Source organism: Garra rufa, chromosome 22 (assembly GCF_049309525.1).
Source record: "Garra rufa chromosome 22, GarRuf1.0, whole genome shotgun sequence".
Lineage (NCBI taxonomy): Eukaryota > Metazoa > Chordata > Actinopteri > Cypriniformes > Cyprinidae > Garra > Garra rufa.
The window spans coordinates 31,226,045-31,247,210 of NC_133382.1; the positions used below are offsets into that span (position 1 = coordinate 31,226,045).

Consider the following 21,166-nt stretch of genomic DNA (forward strand, 5'->3'; position numbering starts at 1 on the left):
ACTTTACACCCCCAGCTCATAATGCATGTTTTTTTTCTTCTGGAGCATCAGTGAGCGTTTGAACCTTCTGTAATAGTTGCATATGAGTCCCTCAGTTGTCCTCAGTGTGAAATGATAGATCTCAAAATCCATATAGTCATTGTTGGAAAGGGTTCAAATACACAAAAATGCTGAAAAAACAAATAATTTGTGGGACCTGAAGGATTATTCTGAAGAAAAGCAGGCAGTTTAACTGCTCAGGACAAACAAGGGACTCATGAACAACTATCACAAAAAAAAAAAAAAAAAAACAGCAGTGGAAATTCAGGTAATAACACAATATTAAAAATCAAGGGGATGTAAACTTTTGAACAGGGTCATTTTTATAAATTCAACTATTATTTTCTCTTGTAGACTATATTTAAACATCTTTTATGTGAAATAAATCATTCAGGTCATTACTAAATACATAATAACATGCATTTTTTAAATAATCCCTCTTATTTTGGTAAAATAATTAACATTTTGCAGATTCTGAAAGGGGGGTGTAAACTTTTGACCTCAACTGTATATCACATACATACTTATATACCATTATTTATCTTTCAGAATCATTGACCTTTGAACCTCTTTTGCAACAACCAGGAAGCCACAAGCTGTGAGACGACAAGGACAATGACAAGGAAGAGAAAGAGTGGAGAGAAAGGAAAGGCAGGTGCACAAAAGAAGGGGGCCCAAAAAAGAGATGGTAGCACATCTTCATCCAGAACACGTTCAAAAAGCCAAACAAAAGGTAAGCACACAAGTCACCCAAGCCCAGCCAGATCCAGCGGGCATGGACGGAAGAACACAGATGCAGCAGAGCCTGAACCACTGAGTAAAGATGTTCAGACTCAAACAAGCTTAGGGACGTTGGAAAACAAGGAGACTCAGACGGAGACTCTCAGTCAGGCAACACAGCAGACACAAACAGAGTTTAATGGCAACACAGAGACCACAGATGTGTCACAGCCAACAAAACCCAGTCCTGAAGATGTAAAGATGGAGGTGGAAACTGGCATGCCAAGGAACAAAGGAAATGAAAGTGATGGAGAAAAGGATGAAAGTGTTGAGAGGAAGAAAAGGAAAGTGAGTGAAACACGGGAACTGACAGAGGAGACAAAAGAAAGGACCAAACTATCAGATGATGGCAGAGAAAAAGATAGAGACAATCAAAAAGACAAAGATGCAAATAAAAAACTTTCACAAGGAGATTCACAAAAAGATGCTGAACTTAAGTCAGGAACAGAAGAACAAAAATCATACGCAGCAGCAGCTGCTGGAAAGCCTGAACAGTCTAAGGAGCAGAGGAATCAGACAGCAGCAGTTCAGGACAACAGCAAAAGAAGGTGCAAAATTATAATATAATGCACTAATCAAATCAAATCAAATCAAATGTATAAGCTAAATAGATACAGGATATGACCTCTAATAATAATATAATTTTTTCATAGAAAACCTTCCCCAGTGAGAGCTCCAGGCGAACAGCCAGTGTTCACTTTCTACATTTATGCTCTTCTGGACAAAAAATTCAGATTTGACACACAGCATGACTCTCTTTTGCTCCTTTGTGGGAATGAAGTCTTTGAACTTCAGATTACACATTTTTTGTAAGTCTCTAATTAATGTATAATGACAGCATAGTTGCCTGTATTATAGCCTGCCGGTAATTATAATATGAATTGCATAAGAACATTAACTGATGTAAAAGTTGGAATTTTTCTGATATAAAATGTCAAATATCATAAAATGTAATTTCTTGTTGCTTAGGGGTCTACAAAAGGATGGCTATTTGATTGAAGCATCGTTTCAAGTTTGGGGACACATTGAGAGGGGTGTTCAAATAGAATACACATATGCAGTGCAGAAACAAAATGGCCGCTTTTTTGAAACAGCATTTAGATATGTTATTGCCCCCACTGACAATACAGTAAAAGGTAGTGAAAAGACTTACATAAGTTTTTTGGTAATTCATTGTACATTGTATGTGATGTAATGCCTGATATGTGTTGTGTTTCCTCTCAAGAACTGCACCTTTATGAAGGTTACATAAGTTCAAGTTCAAGATCTCTTACAGAAAGGATGACAAAGTGGATCTTTCAGAATGAACAGAAAGAAATTTCCAAACACTGGGAGACCTCTGCTCATGCACTGCTTGACAGAGTGTTTGAGAAATGGGGGACATTTAATGATGAAGACAACAAGACACTTATTGAACACCTAAACAATTACAGACAAGGTTTTCAGTTGGTCATGAGACGTGTGAAATTTCCAGAGCATCTTTACCCATTTCCAATAGAAGTAGGTGTGAGTATTCTTTATTCTATTTTCAAAAGACTGCCCTAAGGGCCTTGAAGAATAATAACTCTGACCTCTTCGTTTTAGGTCACAGAACTGATCTCTAGTAGACTGAGTTCGATTTTGACAGGAGAATCTGGAGGGAAAACATCAGAGAGCTCGTCTGGGACCAAATCTTTGGAAGTGGTCCTCTCAGTTTTCCAAGTGTGCTCTGGTTGTGGTGTGGATCTTGGCCCAAAGGACTGGGGCAAACTCTGCCAAGTAGTCTCTGAAAGGGCTGCTTCTCTTGGAGAAATGAAAACAACTCTAACAACACTACCTAAAATTTACTTGTAAGTAAGGTTTATTGGACAAATCTGTAGTTACAGATAATTTGATTTTATCCATGTTCCTAATGCACACTATAAAGCAAAGCCTAGCCTACTGAATAGTTGTTATTGTTTATATATTTAATGAGTATGTCTTAAAAGACACCACAATATCATTATAATTTTGGTGTCTTTGCAGCACTGTGATGGGACTGATGAATCGATGTGCAAGGAATCTGATCTCAGAAGTGGTGTTACTTGTTCCTGTCCTTCATTTATTGAAAAAGCCAGAGGCACAGTCAGATCCAGCCTCAGTTAAGGATGAGCAGAGTTGGGCAGGGCTTGAAAACATAGAGTATCCATCTTTTAGGGAAAGAATTAGAGGATACCCTGACAAAAGGAGGTTTGTCCAAATACTTTTGGAGAAGCTAGTTTTTTTTTAATTCTCAAAATTTTATCACTTGAAAATAAATATGAGAAATATTACATGTGTTGTTTATTAATTTGTAGAATGGTCCTTCAGCTGATCAAAGATCACTTATCACTGACGAAGGATGATCCTTACTTGTTGAAAAGCTGGCTTTCCATAGTTGCTTTTGAGGACATCTCTGAATTTGCTGAGTTGACAGGAACAATTCCTAAACTCCTGATCCAGAGCCTAATGTGCAGATTGAAGGAGACTGAAAAAAACACTGATCCCGTCCGCACAGGAAAAAACCTGGAGGTATTTGATTAAGGGCACAAGGCTTGCTCTACAGGTTTTGCATTTGGCAAAGAGACAATATTTTCAAACCAACAAATGTTTACTTTTAAAATTGCAGGCAGCTGAAAAGGTTATTAACCTCTTGTTGAAGAGGATTGAGGAGAACAGAGAAAGGTACACATGTTTAAATGTGGTGGTTTTTTTTACTTAATAAGCTTGTTCTTAAAACTTTGATATTAGGCTGATATTAATGCAGAATTTCTTAAATTACAGAACCATGGAGTCCGTTTCTTCTGGCTTAATCCGGTGTTGTGAAAATGTTCACAAGAGCGTTTGCAAAATCACTCGACTTGTCCCACAATACAGAGTCACAGTGCTCTCATTCCAACTTCTATTTAAAATGGCTGAAATTCATCATGATAATTTTTCAAAGGTACTGAATCATCAATGCCTTCTTGTCAATCATTCTAAAGGTTGTGTTTTGTGTCTTTAAGCAAATTTTTTTTTTTTTTTTTTGTAGGGTGGAGAGGAAATGAAAGAAAAGCTAAATCAGTTCTTGGCCATGCTTAATAACATTCAAAAGGATTTCAGTAAATGGAGAGATGGGCTGCTACAGAAACCCCTGATGAAGGACTCCAAATTGACTTACCATAAAGAAATACAGGTGTAGTAATTAGTACAACCGATCAATTTAAAGGTTATCCTAGACTAAGAATGCAAAACGTCTTCAGATGCTGTTTGCTGTTCTTTGAATTCTACCAATTTTTAATCTTTTATCAGTCAAATGTCTTTGTACTGTATAAATTTTCAAGTCATAGAACTGAAATGACAGGATCTATAAAACAGTAAATTTTGATTTTGTTAATTCTTCTTTGTAGTTGTGGAATGACATGTATGGGATTGAGTGTTCAATACCAGGAATCTCTGAAAGCTGGAAGAGTTTATTAGACCGAGACCTGAGATTGAGACTGTCCCATGTAAGATAATCTTTATTTTAGAAGTACAGTATATCTATACATTGAAAATTGTAAATTATGTATGTCACCATCCTCCTTTTGTTTTTCAGATCTCTGTCACTGAGCAGGTTGTTGTATGCTGTCTAGTGATATCAGAAAAGATTATCAAGAACAGTCATGCAAACCTTCAGTCTTGTTTCAAAGAGATGTGTCAGGCTGCTGTTAAGAACCAGTGCAAGGTAATGCCACCTTTTCATGTTCAATTAAAAATAAAAAATTATATATATTTTAATTATTTTTGCAGTATTGTTGTACTCTGTGTGTGTGTGTGTGTGTGTGTGAGAGAGAGAGAGAGAGAGAGAGAGAGAGAGAGAAATGTGGATTAGTGTATTTGTAACAGCTTTTACACCTTGATCTAGTACCTTTTTGTATATGTTTACTTTTTTGTTGCAGGCAAATAAGGAAGGAGACCTTTTAAACCAACTTTTTAAAAAGTCCCTTTCATGGCCTGTTGTGTCCTCCATTATTGTGGAGTCAGCAGCTCGCTTTGGAGAAGATTATGTACATCGTCTACTGCACCCACAATCAGCAATCAACTTTCTCTTGTCTCAAGGTGGAGTGATTGGGTCTTACAAGTTTTATGGTTTTAACATGGTCTAACAAAAAAAAGTGAATAGTCACAGAAAAAACAGTTGGACAGTTTAAGAATCCTTCATGTATATAGTTGTTCTTTAACATTGTGGGTTATGTTCACATTTTCACAGACAACTGGAATCAGTGGAAGTTGGAAGATGATGCCAGTCGTTTAATAGCAGATTCTCAGTCATTCTTGGGTTGTCTGATTCAGAACCTTTGCCAGGGATCTATAACCCTGGACCACCTTAAGACCATCTCTAAGTCTAAGAGTCAATTTCAGGAGCTTTACAACCAATGTAAGTGTGATGCACTTAGTATCATTACAAATTACAGAAGTCTCTTTAGGCACAAGCTTATTCATCATTTTGCTTGTTTTGACATTAGATAAGAAGAACAACAAAGAAGTGAATATCTCAATCGATGTGTCAGAGCTACTTAGTCAAAGAGAAGATGACTTGAAAGCCTTTGATCAACAGAAGGAGTACATGACCAACCTTATTAATATGCTGGGAAAGATTACAGATATCGTAGATGGTAAGGAAGTTACCTTAGGACAGGGGTGTTCAAACTTTTTGATACCAAAGACCCCCAATTATGATGAGAGACCCTGAAAGACCCATTTATACTGTGTCTGAAAAATAATAAGTGTGATATTATAAAGACAACATGCCATTTCCAATACTAAATAATTGGCATTTTTATTGTTGCATTACCTGGAGACAAAACTAATTATTCAGATATTTTAGCTATGTCGTATTAAGTTGACAGTACAAGAAAAAAATCAGCTTTATTTTTTTATTTCTTATAGTTAAAAATCAAAGCTATCAAATGAGACTGTAATATTTTCAAATTCACTAAATGTATTTACACTAATTGCATGGTACCCAGTTTGAAAACTCATGCATTAGGATACATTTTTGTTATGCACATATATATATTTACAAAAATGTCTTAACTTTTCCTTAGTACCAGAGGTTTCTTTCCTTGAAGGCATGGTCAAAGCCAACCTGCAGATGGTAACTCTGGACAAACTAGTGGAAGTGCAGACATATTTCTCCAAAGTGGATCTTGGCAAAAACAACACAAGGCGAGTGTTATTCTACAGAGTTGATCCGCAAATCCTAGACATGGCATTGGAGATGCATGAAGTAAAGACGAGCAACCTTCTTCTATCTTTATGGCATGAAAAGGCCAACAAATATTTTATGCCTGGTCCTCAGCTTTTGTCACTAGACCTTATAGAAGTCCTTGATAGAATTTGGAAACCTTGTCTCACTGAATTCCTCAATCTTGGTCTACGGATTGCAAATGGAGAAACTTGTTTTAAAGAGGTGGACCAAGCTTTGAAATGGTGTGGGGATAATGGTGAAGGAGATCGTTTAAAGAAAGAGCTTACATTGATGGCCACTATGCTAAAAAGCCATCATTCTCATTTGGATGAGAAATGGCCAGAGGATCGGCTCAATCAGATTCAGGAATACGGACGCCTTTACCATGCTGCGGAATCTGCTGAGGTCATACTGAAAATAAGAGAAAGGTTGGAATTACAAGGAGACTTCAGCCATATTCGTAGCCTGATTCAAGTGGTAGGAGACAAGCCATTATTGTGATTGCATTATATTTAACATGAACATGTTTCTGTCTAGATTTGTGAACATTTAATTATTCTATATATAGAAAGCAAACTCATTCAAACAAAACACTCTGGGTTCTCTGAGTGAAGACCTCATCAGAGCCAGTCAAAAAATGGCAGATGTCAAACGCCAGCACACAGCCTGCCTGAAGGCATTTTTGGAAAGCGATACTCTAATCAAATGGGTCAAAGCGCAAATTCCAAGTGAGTTTTTTTTTTAGATTGATCTGCTTTATAGTGTTAATGTGTGGAAAAATCATATTCAGTATGTTTCATTTAGGTTTAAGGGACTTGAATGTCTTTAAGGATTTGGCCTCAATTTCTGCTGGGGAGAATGATGCAGACATTGACAGGCTAGCCAGTTTCGAGACTGTTGTGAAGGGCTACGGCCCTTTGCTTTACTCCCTACCACAAAATGCAGGATTTGAAGAGTTTATTGACTGTGCTAAGCAAGTATGGGAGACCTGTGACAAAGATGAGAAGCTCATAGATAAACTGGTTAGTTTCTGCAAACACTTAACTAATACAGTAATTTAATTTACATTGTGTGTACACCTCTAATCTTCCAGTTAATAGGTGTTGCTTCTATTTAATGCAATTTAAAACTGGCTTGTCACATATAGGTAGACTCCAGGCGGTGGTTGGATTGGCTGAAAGGTTTAAGGGAGACTCATGGCTCTGTTGAGCAATCATCTTTGTCTATGGCCTCAGATATCAACACTGGAGGCGTGTATCATGTGGGCTGGCCTGAAGATTTCAATGCGAAAGTAAGTAGACGCTAGTATAAAAAATTTCAGTGCTTAAAATCAGAATTTGTGTCTTTAAATCTGTTAAAATATTCCATTAGGCAGTCATGCTGTGCAATAGATAAGTTTGTAAAACAGCATCTTCTTGTGATATGTTTTTAGACAGGTTTGGACAATGTCTTTAACGTGAAGGTGACAAAGAATGAACAGGAAAAGACATACTGTCTTAATGAACTCTTAGAGCTACAGAATAAGCTCATGCTGATGTCTTCGAAAGGGGAGCATGGAAGGGAGCAAGTCAACAAGTTTACTCAAGTAGGTCCATTATCGCAAATGTCAACCAGCCTTTTGCAAGAAATATTAAACTACTGATGTCTGAAAACTTATAGTTCCAATAAAAGACCAGGGCTGCAGTCCTCAAAAACATCATAACCCTAAGTAAAGCATTGAACTATTGCCACCAATGGTCTCTATGATCAACTTAGCTTACAATGCTTTTAAGAAATGCAGCCCAGATATCTATATTTGCATCAGTTTATTTGTTTAGTGGAGACTTACCTTTATTCATCTTGTAGGTTTTTGAAGGAGTCCAGAGGATGGGCCGCATCCTTCTTCAGTTGCGCACGTCTGGCAATATGCTTTTTCGAAACTGGAGGGCACAGATAACATGCAACCACCAACATCAACCCTGCATTCAAGTTAGCTTTTCCCTGTTGAGCAAGAGTGTTGTATATCCTGGTGAGGTTGAAGAGGAGCTTCAAAACCTTTGTCGTTCTCTGGAGAACTTCCATAAAGACTGGTGTAATCACTTAACTAAAATACGCTCTCAGTACTATGCACTGAATCATTACACATCAGAACAAGTGGTGTTTCTTTGCGAATGGATCAACAGCGTTAGCATCAAAAGGAAACCTGTGCCACAACAAATGTGGCACCTTTTGACTCCAATTAAACCAGACTGTACCTTAGATGACATGAGAGAGGCCTTTGAAAAAGCAACAGAGACAGAATCTATGGTGCAAGATGACATGTTAGAGGAATCAAAACACAGTGATTTTGACTTGCCGTTGAGCTTCAGTTTACTAGATGTTGGTACTGAATGCTTGGAGGACCTGTGGAAGCAATTTAAAGAAAACATGTCCAGGTTCCTTACTCACCATGTGGATGTCGAAACACTTGGACGATTCCTCTCCAATCTGTCTGCAATGAATCAATCGCACATCAAACGCAAGATTCCTTGTTTTCTACAAGAGGGAAGGCCAAACCTTGTCCAGTGCCCTGTTGCGGAATTGATTAGCACAACTCTGACTTTTTACATAGAGAGTACAGAGCATCCACTTCCAACAACTGATGAGGTGTTAATGTGCCAGGAGGAGACAACTAAAGAGGAGGTAGAGATCTTCCTCCGTCGATGTCTAGGATTCCAAGGCAGTGCAAGCAATCATCAGAAGATTTACACTCTGGTCAATCCAGGTTCACTGACTTATGATGTGAGCGTAGCCCTGGTGGAATGCTTTGAGGTGCTAGAAAGGAGTGCTGGCCCTCATTACTGTCTAGTGATGGTCTGTCCTGCAAACCAGGATAGATATGTCCCTTCCTTCTTCAGCAACTATAAAGTACAAACAGTTCTGAGTATATCTGCAGGAACAATTAAAGACTATCTTCGCCATCACTTCCATATTCCATCTGAGCTTGTTTCCCACTCAAAAGTCTATCCAGGGAAACTCTCTGTCTGGATGATTTCATCCGAACGTCCAGCTGTTGGTATGTATTAGTTTTTTGTATACTTAAGTGTTTTATCAAACTTTGTCATTGCTTCTTAAGTTCTTTATTTTCTGGGCTGATTCATAGAATCCCTTTTATTTTTAAATACCTTTCCTCCAACCATTTATGTGTCCTAAAAAGTTGACTGAATACGTTTTATTGAAATAGGTTGTATGTCATGTTTTCTTTAAATATAACGAAAACGTTACCAAACATTATGCTGATACTCTGGAATTTTTCCTCTTCTTGGTGCAGGAAAGTCACTATATGTCAAGCGTCTATTTGAGCAGTTCAGTAGAGATTTTCCAACAGCCACCTGTCTAACAATCAAACTCATTGAGCCTTGTGTTGACATGGATGGATTTGTCCAAACCCTGTCTGAAAGACTGGCACCATTGAGAGAGCAGGACCCTGTGCTGTTGCACATTGATACTGCTGCAGTATGTTTTATGAAAACAATTTAATTAATTTTGCTATATCATAACATGCACTATTATATACAGTACTAACTGTGGATTTTTAATGGATTACTTTGCTCTACAGGTACGTCATGGCTTGGAGGAATTCCTGTTCAAATTACTAATTCTAGGATGTCTTAGTGACAGCAAAGGAACTACATGGAGGAGAAATAAAGCTCACTTGGTGGCGATTGAAGCACTTCAGCAGGTTCAAAAGAGTCAAACTGAGATGGAGGTGCAAACCTACTTTTTCTATTTTGTTAACTTTTTGTTCTTTAAACAATTGTTGAGCTACAGGCATTAACCTGTATTTCTGCATTTCTGTTTTTTAAAGATAACCCAGGGGTTTTTGCATGCACTACCTACTATCTTCTGCAGACCTCCTAAAGAGGTGAAAACTTTGGAGATCAGGAGAAAAAAAGGAGGGTACAGATCCTTAGATCCACTGATGGATAATAAAGAGTTTAAAAGTGAGGCCATTCAGAGACCTTACCAATACTTGAGGAGATACAACAGGAATGAGAACTTGGATCGTTTCAAATATCCACCTCAATCTGTAGAAGGTGATCCGGTTGACTGTCTCCATCATCTTTTATCAAACTATGGCTTGAAGGACCCATCATGGGCAGAATTAAAGCACTTCACTTGGTTTCTTAACCTGCAGCTTAAAGACTGTGAGAATACTTTGTTCTGTGATCCAGACTTCCTTGCTGAGAATTTAAGTGGATTCAAGGACTTCATAGTAAAATTCATGATTCACATGGCTCGAGACTTTGCGTCTCCATCCATTGACATCTCTGATGAGAGCCCCTCCTTTTTCTCTGAGAATAAAGATGAGGAAGATATCCTAGCCAAACTATCTATTCGAAAACGATGGGAAAATGAACCTCACCCATATGTCTTTTTCAATGCAGACCATTCCACCATGTCTTTCTTAGGATTCCATGTGAAAAAAAATGGGACAATTCTTAATGCAGTTGATCCAAGTAGTGGCAGAGTGTTAATGGGAAATGTGATGACACAAGACCTCTTTTCAGACATTGAGCTACAAAGAATTAATCTTTCTGAGAACTTTGAGGACCTGTCCAGAGAAGACAAGATACGAAAAATTTCCTTAGTTGTTGGAGCCAAAAAAGGCTGGGAAAAAGGAAAATTTGATCCAGATCCTACATATGAACTCACTACTGACAATGTCATGAAGATGTTGGCTATTCATATGAGATTCAGATGTGAGATTCCAGTGATCATCATGGGAGAAACTGGCTGTGGGAAGACAAGGCTTATACGCTTTCTCTGTGATCTGCAACGTGAAGGCAGAGATGTTGAAAACATGAAACTAGTTAAAGTTCATGGAGGTACTACTTCTGAGGTAATTTATAAGAAGGTGCAGGAAGCAGAAGAACTTGCTCAGAACAACTGTCAAAAGTATAAACTTGACACAGTTTTGTTTTTTGATGAAGCCAACACAACTGAAGCGATCTTTGCCATTAAGGAAGTGCTATGTGACAAAACTGTACAGGGATACCCTTTGAAAAAAAATACTGGTCTGAAAATAATTGCTGCCTGTAATCCATACAGAAAACACACAACCAACATGATTGACCGGTTGGAGCGTGCTGGGCTAGGATACAGAGTGAAAGCTGAGGAAACTGAAGATCGCCTTGGTAAAATTCCCATGAGACAGCTTGTGTACCGTGTGCACCCTCTACCCCCAAGCATGGTTCCCCTAGTATGGGATTTTGGACAGTTAAGTGATTCAACTGAACTCTCTTATATTAGTCAGATTGTGCAAAAACAAATGAGACATCATGAATTGCCTCTTGCGTCATGGATTGTGATTACAAAAGTTTTGGCTGCCTCTCAAAGATACATGCGTAGACAAGCAGACGAATGCAGCTTTGTAAGTCTTAGGGATGTGGAGAGATCAATGTGTGTCCTAGTTTGGTTTTATCACCACAGAGATGATCTTTTTCCATGTTGCCACTGGACTGAAAATGAACTGATGACCTTGAAGTGCTTGGTGCTTGCTATAGGTGTTTGCTATTACCCATCACTTGAAGACAAAGCGACATACCTAGAGACTATGAGCAAATTCTTTCCTGATCCTTTCGACTCCAAAGAGTCACTGGAGCAGGAGATAACTTCATGCCAAGACTTTTTTCTTGAAAAAATCCAAACAAGAAATACAATTGCCAAAAATCTGGCTTTGAAAGAAAATGTCTTCCTCATGGTGGTCTGCATTGAGTTGAGAATTCCACTCTTTCTGGTTGGCAAGCCTGGGAGCTCAAAATCTCTAGCTAAGACTGTTGTAGCAGATGCAATGCAGCGCCAGGCCTCTCACTGTGACTTATTCAAGAAGCTCAAGGAAGTTCATATGGTGTCTTTTCAATGCAGCCCTCACTCAAGCCCTGAAGGAATCATTGGAACCTTTCGGAGCTGTGCTCGTTTCCAAAAGGACAAGAACTTGGATGAGTATGTGTCAGTAGTTGTTCTAGATGAAATAGGACTTGCAGAGGACTCTCCTCAGATGCCACTGAAGACATTGCATCCTCTTCTAGAGGACGGATGCATAGACAGTGATAACCCAGAGCCACATATGAAGGCCGGATTTGTTGGAATCTCAAACTGGGCTCTCGATCCAGCGAAAATGAACCGAGGTATTTTTGTGTCCCGTTGGGACCCAAGTGAGAAAGACCTAGTAGAGACAGCTGAAGGAATCTGCTCATCCTCCCATAACGTTCTTCTCAAAATCAAGCACCTCCTGCCAAAGTTAGCAAAGGGCTACCTAGACATCTGTAAAACTGACAGTGAACAGTTCTTTGGACTCCGAGATTATTATAGCTTGGTGAAAATGATTTTTGCAACAGTCAGCAGTTCAGATCAAGAGCCGTCTGACAGTGAGTTAGCAGAGGCTGTGTTGAGAAACTTCAGTGGACAAAAGGATGATTTTGATCCACTTGTTAACTTCCAGGACATCTTCCAGAACATTGAAGTCCAAAGGCCAAGTACACTGAAAATGATTGAACAGAATCTTGACCACCACAGTGACCAAGAGTGCCGGTATCTTCTTTTGCTCACAACTAACAATGCTGCCTTGTACATCATCCAACATCATATTTTCTCCAAGGAGAACTATACATGCCCTGAAATTGTCTTTGGATCAGGATTTCCCAAAGACCAGGAGTATGCCCAGATATGTCGCAATGTGAGTAGAATAAAGGCATGCATGGAGACAGGTCGAACTGTCATCCTTTTGAATCTCCTCAATTTGTATGAAAGCCTGTATGATGCCCTGAATCAATACTATGTCTGCTTCAGTGGACAGAATTATGTTGACTTGGGACTTGGATCACACAGAGTGAAATGTCGAGTTCACAAAGACTTCAGACTGGTAGTGGTGGAGGACCAGGAAAAAGTGTACAAAAAGTTTCCTGTTCCACTTAAAAACAGACTGGAGAAACACAAAGTTGATAGGAGTACGGATTTGACTCCCTGGCAGCACAGAGTTTTGGAAAAACTCAAACAGTGGGCAGAAGATTTCTCAAAAGTACATCAATTTGAATCCACTGAAACAAATTTCAGCTCATCAGATGCCTTTGTTGGATTCCATGGGGATGCTTGTGCCAGTGCACTCCTGCAGGCTTTGGAGAAAATACAAAAACAGGGACATGATAAAACTACTCAAGGAGATGAACCCCACTGCACTGAGAATGAAATCAGTGAACCATGTCAAGAGGACTCTAATATTAATGTGGCCAAGGACATGGAGAAAGAGGAAAGTGAGGCTCATCATGTTGACAAAGATGAAGATATGATAGAGTCTCAAGAGAAACTGAACAAATCCCTTGATGAGGCAAAAGGAGGAGGTGTCCCAATGGAAGTTGACAAGGATGCCGAAGTTCACGAAGACACTGAGACCCTTGGAGATGCTTCTGATCTTGTGAAAATTGATAAAGATCCTGTTGACATTGAGACCAGAGACAGCATGGAATCAAACAAAACCATTGACGAGGAAGAGCAAGTTTATGAAACTGCCAAAAGCTTTCTCTTGAATTGTGCCTCACCGGACTCTGTACTCAGATTAAAGTATTCAGAATTCGGAAATCAGGAGAAGGATAATCTTCAGAAAATGTATTTCCATCAGCAAAGCCATCGATCTCTCAGAGACCTATTAGACAACCATCTAAACAAAAATGATCAGGACAAGAATAGATTCTTGGAGGTGATGTTTACTTTTCTAGAAGTTTACAAATGCATATATTTTCATTAAAGACTTTAAAGCAATGTTTTATCTCAACCAGTTTACCTTGCAAAATCAATGCATATGTTTTCTGTAACCAGGTCACCACGTTCTCCAATCTTCTCACTGGAGCAGATGTGAGAAAACTTGCCCCGGCCTTGGGCTTGTCCACTGAGCGGTTTCTTCTGCTCTCTTTACACCAATTTGACACGGAAGCTTCTTTTTGCAGCAAGATACGGTAACATTACCTATGTTGAATTTATTCAGTACCTTTCACTTTGGCAACAAATGGTCAACAATTTCTAAAGCATTGTACCTCTTTATCCACAGCTCCTTCCTGAGGGAATCTGGACTTTCATTGCACATTCTTTTAGTTCAGATGGACATGGAAGAGTCATTGTGCAAAACTGAACTTATTGCTTCAGCAAAGTAAGTCCTTTGATGCTGGTTAAATCAGATTTCAATTTATTAACATTCTGTATCACAGGAGTCTTTTATGACATTTTATCTGTCACTGGTCTTACCTTAGGTACTGTACCATGAATGAAATCTTGTCCTTGAAGTCAGATGAGTGCAACTTCTATACTGTGTTTATCACAAAGCTCTCCCGAATTGGGGTGCAATCTAGAACAAGTGGCAACAAATACATTGGCTTTCAAGGCGGTAAGCAAGTCTATTTTAGCAATTGAAACATTTGCAATGTGTTTAGATACTGCCAAATAAATATTCTTAACAAGTCTCTTTCTTACTAAAGGAGTTTGGCTATCTGTACATATTGATGACCTCAGAGATTCTGGTGACATGAGCTTAAATCTTGAGGCTTTTTGTGGAATACCTATAAGTAAACTCATCTCCCAGAAAGGTGAGTCAGGTATGTAAGATAGCAATGACCAAAAGCTGCCAGCAACTTGACAATTTAAACAATCCCCTAACCCACTAACACAAGCACAACTCACATTTTCTTCACAAATTTTTTTTCATACAGATGTCAACGAATCAGAGGAAATGGATACAAGTGGACCAGAAAGTGAGAGGGTAAATGATTTAAGCTCGCAATAGATTAGTTTAAACATATACACCAGAAATGCTATATCATAATTTCATACCTCCTGACAGAAATTCTGTTTAACTGGTTGTCAGGAAGATTCAGTGCATCTACACAGTTTGTCTCTATTGAGATCCTGCACCCAGAAAGCTGTGTCATTGCTAAGAGATACAGGCAAAAATACCTCCAGGAGTGTGGAGCGTATGAACATACTGCTTGGCCTTCTGGGAGGTGACCCTGGGCAGATAGGAGGTCAGCTGATTTTATGTTTGTTGTTGTCACAATTAAGCCCCTGTCCTGAATTAGTAAAGTACTACTGAAAATAGAAACCATGAGAAGTCAAAAAACTTCATATGTATTTTCAGTACGGTTCCAGGAAGTGTTGCTAAGAAGGCTGGTGTTTGCACTGATGCAAAAGGAGGAACTGATTCATAATGCAGAAGACTGGGTTTATAGAGTGGCAAAGAACCGTGAAGCTCTGCAGGAAGGTGGAACACTACGGTACTGCAGTATTGTAATGCAACTAGCATTAAAAATCTGTTGTCTGTCTATCTATCTCAGATATATAGGGCCAATGTCATGCAGAGTTGCCTCAATTTGCCTCAACGCACCTACTGGGAAGTTTCTAGTATGCCTAGAAAGAGCTTTATTAGCTGGTTTAGTGTGTTTAATTGGGGTTGGAACTAAACTCTGCAGGACAGTGGCCTTCCAGGACAGAGTTTGGGCACCCCTGCACTAGATGATCATCCGTAGATTAGAGATAACTAGCAAGCTAGCAGCTAACATTTCGGTGTTTATGTTCAGGCACACGTTGTGGCGCAACCTACAGAGTTTTTTGACTCCAGTGTTTGCCCGAGTTCTAGAAGTGTTGGACAGAGACTGTAACTTGTGCCTACTGTATGGAGAAGGGCTCAGTAAGGGTCTGGCCCAGTTCTGGCTGGATATCTTTGAAGATCAACAGCTCCTTGACCTAACTGTCTCACAAAATGCAAGGTATTTTTTAATTTATGTAACCTGTTTATGATTTAAGGAATAGTTCACTGAAAAATGAAAATTCTGTCATTAATTACTCACCCTCATGTCGTTTCAAACCCAAGATATTTTTTATTAAGTCCGAGAGGTTTCTCACCCTGCATAGACAGCAACAGTAATGCCACATTCAATGCCCCAAAAGTTAGTAAGAACATTGATAAAATAGTCATCAGTAGTTTAACTGTAACTGGACTATTTTAACAATGGCCTTACTACCTTTCTGAGCCTTGAAAGTGTCAGTTGCATTGCTGTGTATGCAGGGTCAGAAAGCTCTCGGATTTCATCAAAAATATCTTTATTTGTGTTCCAAAGATGAACGAAGGTCTTACGGGTTTGAAAGGACATGAGGGTGAGAAATTAATAACAGAATTTTAATTTTGGGGTGAACTATCCCTTTAAATGCTTTCAAATATCTAACTGTAACTGGTTTTCTTCTTTTAGCACTACAGATCAGGAGATTAATGTGCAGTGTCACCTGTTTATTGGAGAAGCAGAACAGCCTTGTGCCGCCCCTTTTAGCTGGCTGATAAAAACTTACTGCCAGAGTTTGTGGGAGGAATCAGAGTTTGTGCGAGGTAAAGTCTTTTGGCCAGTTAGCTAACCAAGTACTACATACACTTCTTGTACATAAAACATCTGCAGCTACTCCATGTTTTTACATTTTCTCTTAGGCACTGAGCAAGACATCAAAGCAAGAATTCAGCAGTTTGTTAGTGCTGTATCAGGCAGTGGACTGGGCAGCTATATTCAGAAACTCTCAGAGGGAGAGAAAGTCGAGTTGGGTCAGCGCTACTTGACCGATTATGTTTATCTGTCATTCAAAATCCACTCTGAGGAAGAGCATGGGGTAAGATACATATGTTTTATAAATCTGGTAACATTTGTTTTCACAGTGTCATATTTCATGTTCTAATGTTGGTGTTTATGGATGTGTGTACATTTTCTTACAGGTCTTTCGTAGTGCAGTGCTGGGTTGTGTAATTGCTCTCCAGAAGGAGATGTCCGTAACTCCTGAGCTCTTTCCATCATGGATCCTTGCAGCAGCTCATGTCTACAGCCCACGCCTAGACACATTATCCCATGCCCTTCAGCTCAACCATCAGCTGATCAGCATCATCCAACGAGAAAGATCAAAGAGAGAAAGCCCTGATATGGTGTGGAGCAGGACTGTAGCATACTAACAAGACAGCATGTGACCCTGGACCACAAAACCAGTTTTAAGTAGAACGGGTATATTTGTAGAAACAGCCAAAAAATGCATTATATGGGTCAAAATGATTGATTTATCTTTTATGCCAAAATCATTAGGAAATTAATTAAAGATCTTGTTCCATGAAGATATTTAGTAAATTCCCTACCATAAATATATCCCAACTTAATTTTTAATTAGTAATATGCATTGCTAAGAACTTCATTTGGACAACTTTAAAGGTGTTTTTCTCAGTATTTAGATTTTTTTTGCACCCTCAAAGCATATTTATTCAGCTTTCAGATGATGTATAAATCTCAATTTAAAAAAATTACCTTTATGGCTGGTTTTGTGGTCCAGGGTCACATATTTAGATGGATTTAAAGAGATTTATCTTGTTGTTGTGTTTTATTACAGTGTGAGGACATTCTAGCTGTTGGTATCTGTGTTGAAGAAACAAAGCTTTTACCAGTAACATCAATAACTGAATGCCAGAACTTCGTGCAAAGAATTGAACAACTTCAGCCATGTTTAGAGAGAGTGCTTAGTCCAAGCTACAGAGCCCTCTGCAGCCCTGGCTGTCTCAAACATTTGGAAAATATAAAGTGAGTAATAAAGAAAATAGGATAATTTGAAAACATGATTTCATATCACATCTTTTCTTACAGATTCTTTTTTTTCCTTAGGTCAGTGTGGCAGGGAATGCTGCTAGTGGCTGCTTTCATTGAAAAGGTGGTCGTTAAGATGAAAATGGGAGATGAACGGATAAAAGCACTGACTCTGAAACACTGCAGTCAGTTACATGGAGTGAGTCTAGACTCTGCTATATTACTTTTGTAGAAGACATTGGCATATTGAAATTCTTTGTAGCCCCCTCACTTCATTATAAAAGTATAATATTATGGCAAAATATGTGCACATTTTCTCAGGATAGATGCTTTATCAAAGCAAGAGGTATGAGGTTAGAACTCCAAAAGTCCTTAGCATGTATGCTGCTTTTGTTTCCTCTGTCACAGTTAATGGAAGGGTCTCCTGATTTGAGGACTAAAGACAATCTTCAGCAAATCATCCGCATACTCAATGATTACCATGATGAATCTATCAGCAGAGAACTGCGGTACACTTGAATTCAACTGTAAAATATTAAATTATATGTTTGATTTGATTATGTACTTATTTTCTGTATTATTCTGTATTTTCTTCACAGATTTGGTGTGAAGTGCTCTGTCTGTCTATCAGATCTGTCAGAGCCCGCTGTGCTTCCTTGTGAGCATGTGTTTTGTCTGTCCTGCCTGAGAAGATCTACAGAAGAAGCAGATTTCTGTCCCACGTGCAGGACACCTCTGTCAAACAATTACCGGCCCACTGTTTCCACAACCATAGAGTGAGTTAAATTCTTTGTTCTTGGTAACCTCAGTTTCCCATTTAGACTGAATAGGTGTAGGTAAACCGTTAGCTTCTTACTATGTTTAATTCATTTTGCTGTAATGTCTATATTTTTATCTGTTACAGCTTAGCAGTGAAGCAGCATAAAGAAATAAGAAAATGCTGCAACGTCTTTTTCCTGGAGGTGGTTTCTCGTTTCTGTCTGACTGATGATCAAGATCCCCCAGAGGACCTTGTGGAACTGCTTTTCTCTCTCCTCATCTCGGCACAAGGTGGGTTGATTTCCTTGTGGAATATTTCATTGCAAAATGAAATTTCTGTACAAGGTCTTTATTTTCAGTGTAATTACAATAAATGAGAACTAGAGCTTTCAAGCTTCAAAAAGGATGTGAATTTAGAATTAAAATATCATATCACTGGTTCATTCATCACCCTGGACCACAAAACCAGTCAGGTATATTTGTAGCAATAGCCAAAACACATTGTATGGTCAAAATGATTGATTTTCCTTTTATGCCAAAAATCATTAGGATGTTAACTAAAGATAATGTTCAATGAAAATACTTTGTAAATGTACTACCATAAATATATCAAAATGTAATTTTTGATTAGTAATATGGATTGCTAAGAACTTCATTTGGAAAACTTTAATGGCAATTTTCTCAATATTTAGATTTTTTTGCACCTTCAATATGTGGTCCAGGGTCACCTTACCTAAAGTCATAATAATCTTCATTGAATGGATCATTGAATTTGTGAACAAATCATTTGGTTTAATTCTGTTAAATTAGATCAACCAATTCACTGAAAAGATCTATAAAGAGTAAGTTACTCTATAATTTGCTTTCTGTGTTTACAGGAGATGTTTATAAGACCAGAGAGCTAACCCCATTCCTGGAGTGTGTTGACCAGAGCCCTGTGGTGCGCTCTGTGTTGCCGAAACTTCTTCTGCAATACAGGTGCTGCCATACATACACACCTTAACACATCCAGGCATATGCAACCTTTTATTTATGACTTTAAATATGCAGTATGTCTTCATATAGTGAGTTGTTCTGTCCACAGCTGTCTTTAGAATTTTGTTTAAGGCCAATACGCACTACACCGACATATGCCAACCCAAGACACTTCATCTGGTCTTGTTGTATCAGTGTGTTGGTGCTTGTTTTCACCATTTAAACAAGTTCAATCACCCTTTTTTGGGTTGTGGAAGTCTGTTTGTTGGTGTAATGTGAATTGGCCTTTACACTCATTAAGAACATTTTGCAATAAGATAATCTTTTTAGCTTCAAACAGGTGAAGAATCATATACAAATCTACTTAAAAAACCTGGAGAAAAACCTGCTTCTGGACCAGGAGGACAGAACTGAACTCTACCGGCTCTTTGTTAACTGTTTCCAGGTGGGTCATGATCAGGTATCCAGTTGTCTTGGCACCATGTCTGCACTTAATAATGGTGCTTGCTAAAGCAAGTTTCACTTTTAATTAGGTCGACCATATGTGCTCTTTTTCCTGGACACATCCTGGCCAGGATTTCTATATTGCTTAAAATAACCAGGTTTTGGCTTTGTTTTTCTGTTTTCATTCTTGCTGAAGGTAATGATTGAAAAGAAGTTGACCAATAACATGCAGGCATTGTACATAATCAACCAATGGTGAGAAGGTGGGATCTACAGAGAATAGTCAAAGCGATGCAAATATGTGTATAAACTAGGTGTGTTTGACTTGAAGCGGCTCTGCGCAGACCGATTCGTGTTTGACATCAAAGTACCGCGAGAGCGATTCAAAAGCATAAGAATCCACCTACGCTCTCATGGTACTTTGATGTGATACACCGATCGGGCTGTGCGATGCTGCTTCAAGTTGAACGTAAGTAAAAAAACAGGAAAACAAAAACCTGGATATTGTAGGCAACAAAGAAAAATATGTCCTGGAAAAATATGTACTAAACTTTGGCGCTTAACCCATTTTGTACCACGGACGTGAATGATAAAATGTGATTATTTGTACAATTTTTGTCTGGTTGTCCAACAAAACTGGTGGAAAATCCCATGAATCCAATCCATATGGCAAGACTTGCAACACTTTAGCAGCCATCCAAAGTCTTCTTTCAAATGCACCAAAAACGTTTATTTTTTTATGAAGTATCACTGTTAGTTGTATTCCACTTATAGCCACATTAATTATTATTTAAAATCTGCATGTTTCTTTCTAAAAGCAGATTTGTTGTTTATTCAGGATTCCCTGTTTTGTTCTGAATTAAATGGAGATCATAGACATCTGAAGGAGGACTCAAACTTCCTTAGCCGGCTGGCTCGGAAACAGACACCTTCCAGAGAGAAAGACCCAGCTGAGTTTCTGCTGTCGATGGCTCGCCTCAGAATGTGTCTGGACTCTGCTGCCCGTATCCTGTCCAGAGCGAACAGCAAAAGATCCGGTACGGGGGGCTTCTCCTCTGACCAGTTTGTAGCAGTTATATTGCAATGCTTAAATGAATAACATGTTTTATTGTGCAACCTTTCCACATGTTTTGTGTCTTTCAGATAATTTTGAGGAAGTTGAGCTGAAGCTTTTGGAGCAGCTGAAGGCTGTGTGTGAATACAGTGACAATGACTGGTACAGAGTTTACCTGCTTCGAGCACTCAACAGGCATGCTGGCATGGATTGTCTGCAAGCACTGATCAACGGCACTGATTATGAATGGATCTTCCCTGCAGATACTCTACGGCTTCATGTATGCCCATTCAGATGATA

General features: G+C 38.7%; 1 protein-coding gene across 1 annotated transcript in view; it reads left to right on the plus strand.

Moving 5' to 3' along the window:
- Positions 1–654: 654 nt before the first annotated feature.
- The window catches only part of rnf213b (ring finger protein 213b), a 27,769-nt gene continuing 7,257 nt past the window's right edge, over positions 655–21,166 (plus strand). Inside the window, 45 exon segments of the mRNA XM_073827913.1 lie at positions 655–1,367; positions 1,473–1,628; positions 1,789–1,955; positions 2,045–2,319; positions 2,404–2,657; positions 2,824–3,027; positions 3,135–3,348; positions 3,446–3,501; positions 3,601–3,760; positions 3,848–3,991; positions 4,206–4,304; positions 4,394–4,522; positions 4,737–4,896; positions 5,048–5,215; positions 5,304–5,453; positions 5,886–6,505; positions 6,597–6,756; positions 6,833–7,050; positions 7,176–7,319; positions 7,461–7,613; positions 7,874–9,062; positions 9,318–9,502; positions 9,606–9,755; positions 9,855–13,192; positions 13,277–13,742; positions 13,862–13,998; positions 14,091–14,189; positions 14,290–14,423; positions 14,515–14,631; positions 14,746–14,795; positions 14,901–15,057; positions 15,171–15,306; positions 15,610–15,798; positions 16,279–16,412; positions 16,509–16,684; positions 16,788–16,991; positions 17,444–17,631; positions 17,713–17,833; positions 18,043–18,143; positions 18,234–18,410; positions 18,533–18,684; positions 19,272–19,371; positions 19,699–19,813; positions 20,651–20,832; positions 20,942–21,146. Of these exon segments, the coding sequence (XP_073684014.1) occupies positions 655–1,367; positions 1,473–1,628; positions 1,789–1,955; positions 2,045–2,319; positions 2,404–2,657; positions 2,824–3,027; positions 3,135–3,348; positions 3,446–3,501; positions 3,601–3,760; positions 3,848–3,991; positions 4,206–4,304; positions 4,394–4,522; positions 4,737–4,896; positions 5,048–5,215; positions 5,304–5,453; positions 5,886–6,505; positions 6,597–6,756; positions 6,833–7,050; positions 7,176–7,319; positions 7,461–7,613; positions 7,874–9,062; positions 9,318–9,502; positions 9,606–9,755; positions 9,855–13,192; positions 13,277–13,742; positions 13,862–13,998; positions 14,091–14,189; positions 14,290–14,423; positions 14,515–14,631; positions 14,746–14,795; positions 14,901–15,057; positions 15,171–15,306; positions 15,610–15,798; positions 16,279–16,412; positions 16,509–16,684; positions 16,788–16,991; positions 17,444–17,631; positions 17,713–17,833; positions 18,043–18,143; positions 18,234–18,410; positions 18,533–18,684; positions 19,272–19,371; positions 19,699–19,813; positions 20,651–20,832; positions 20,942–21,146 (12,546 nt within the window).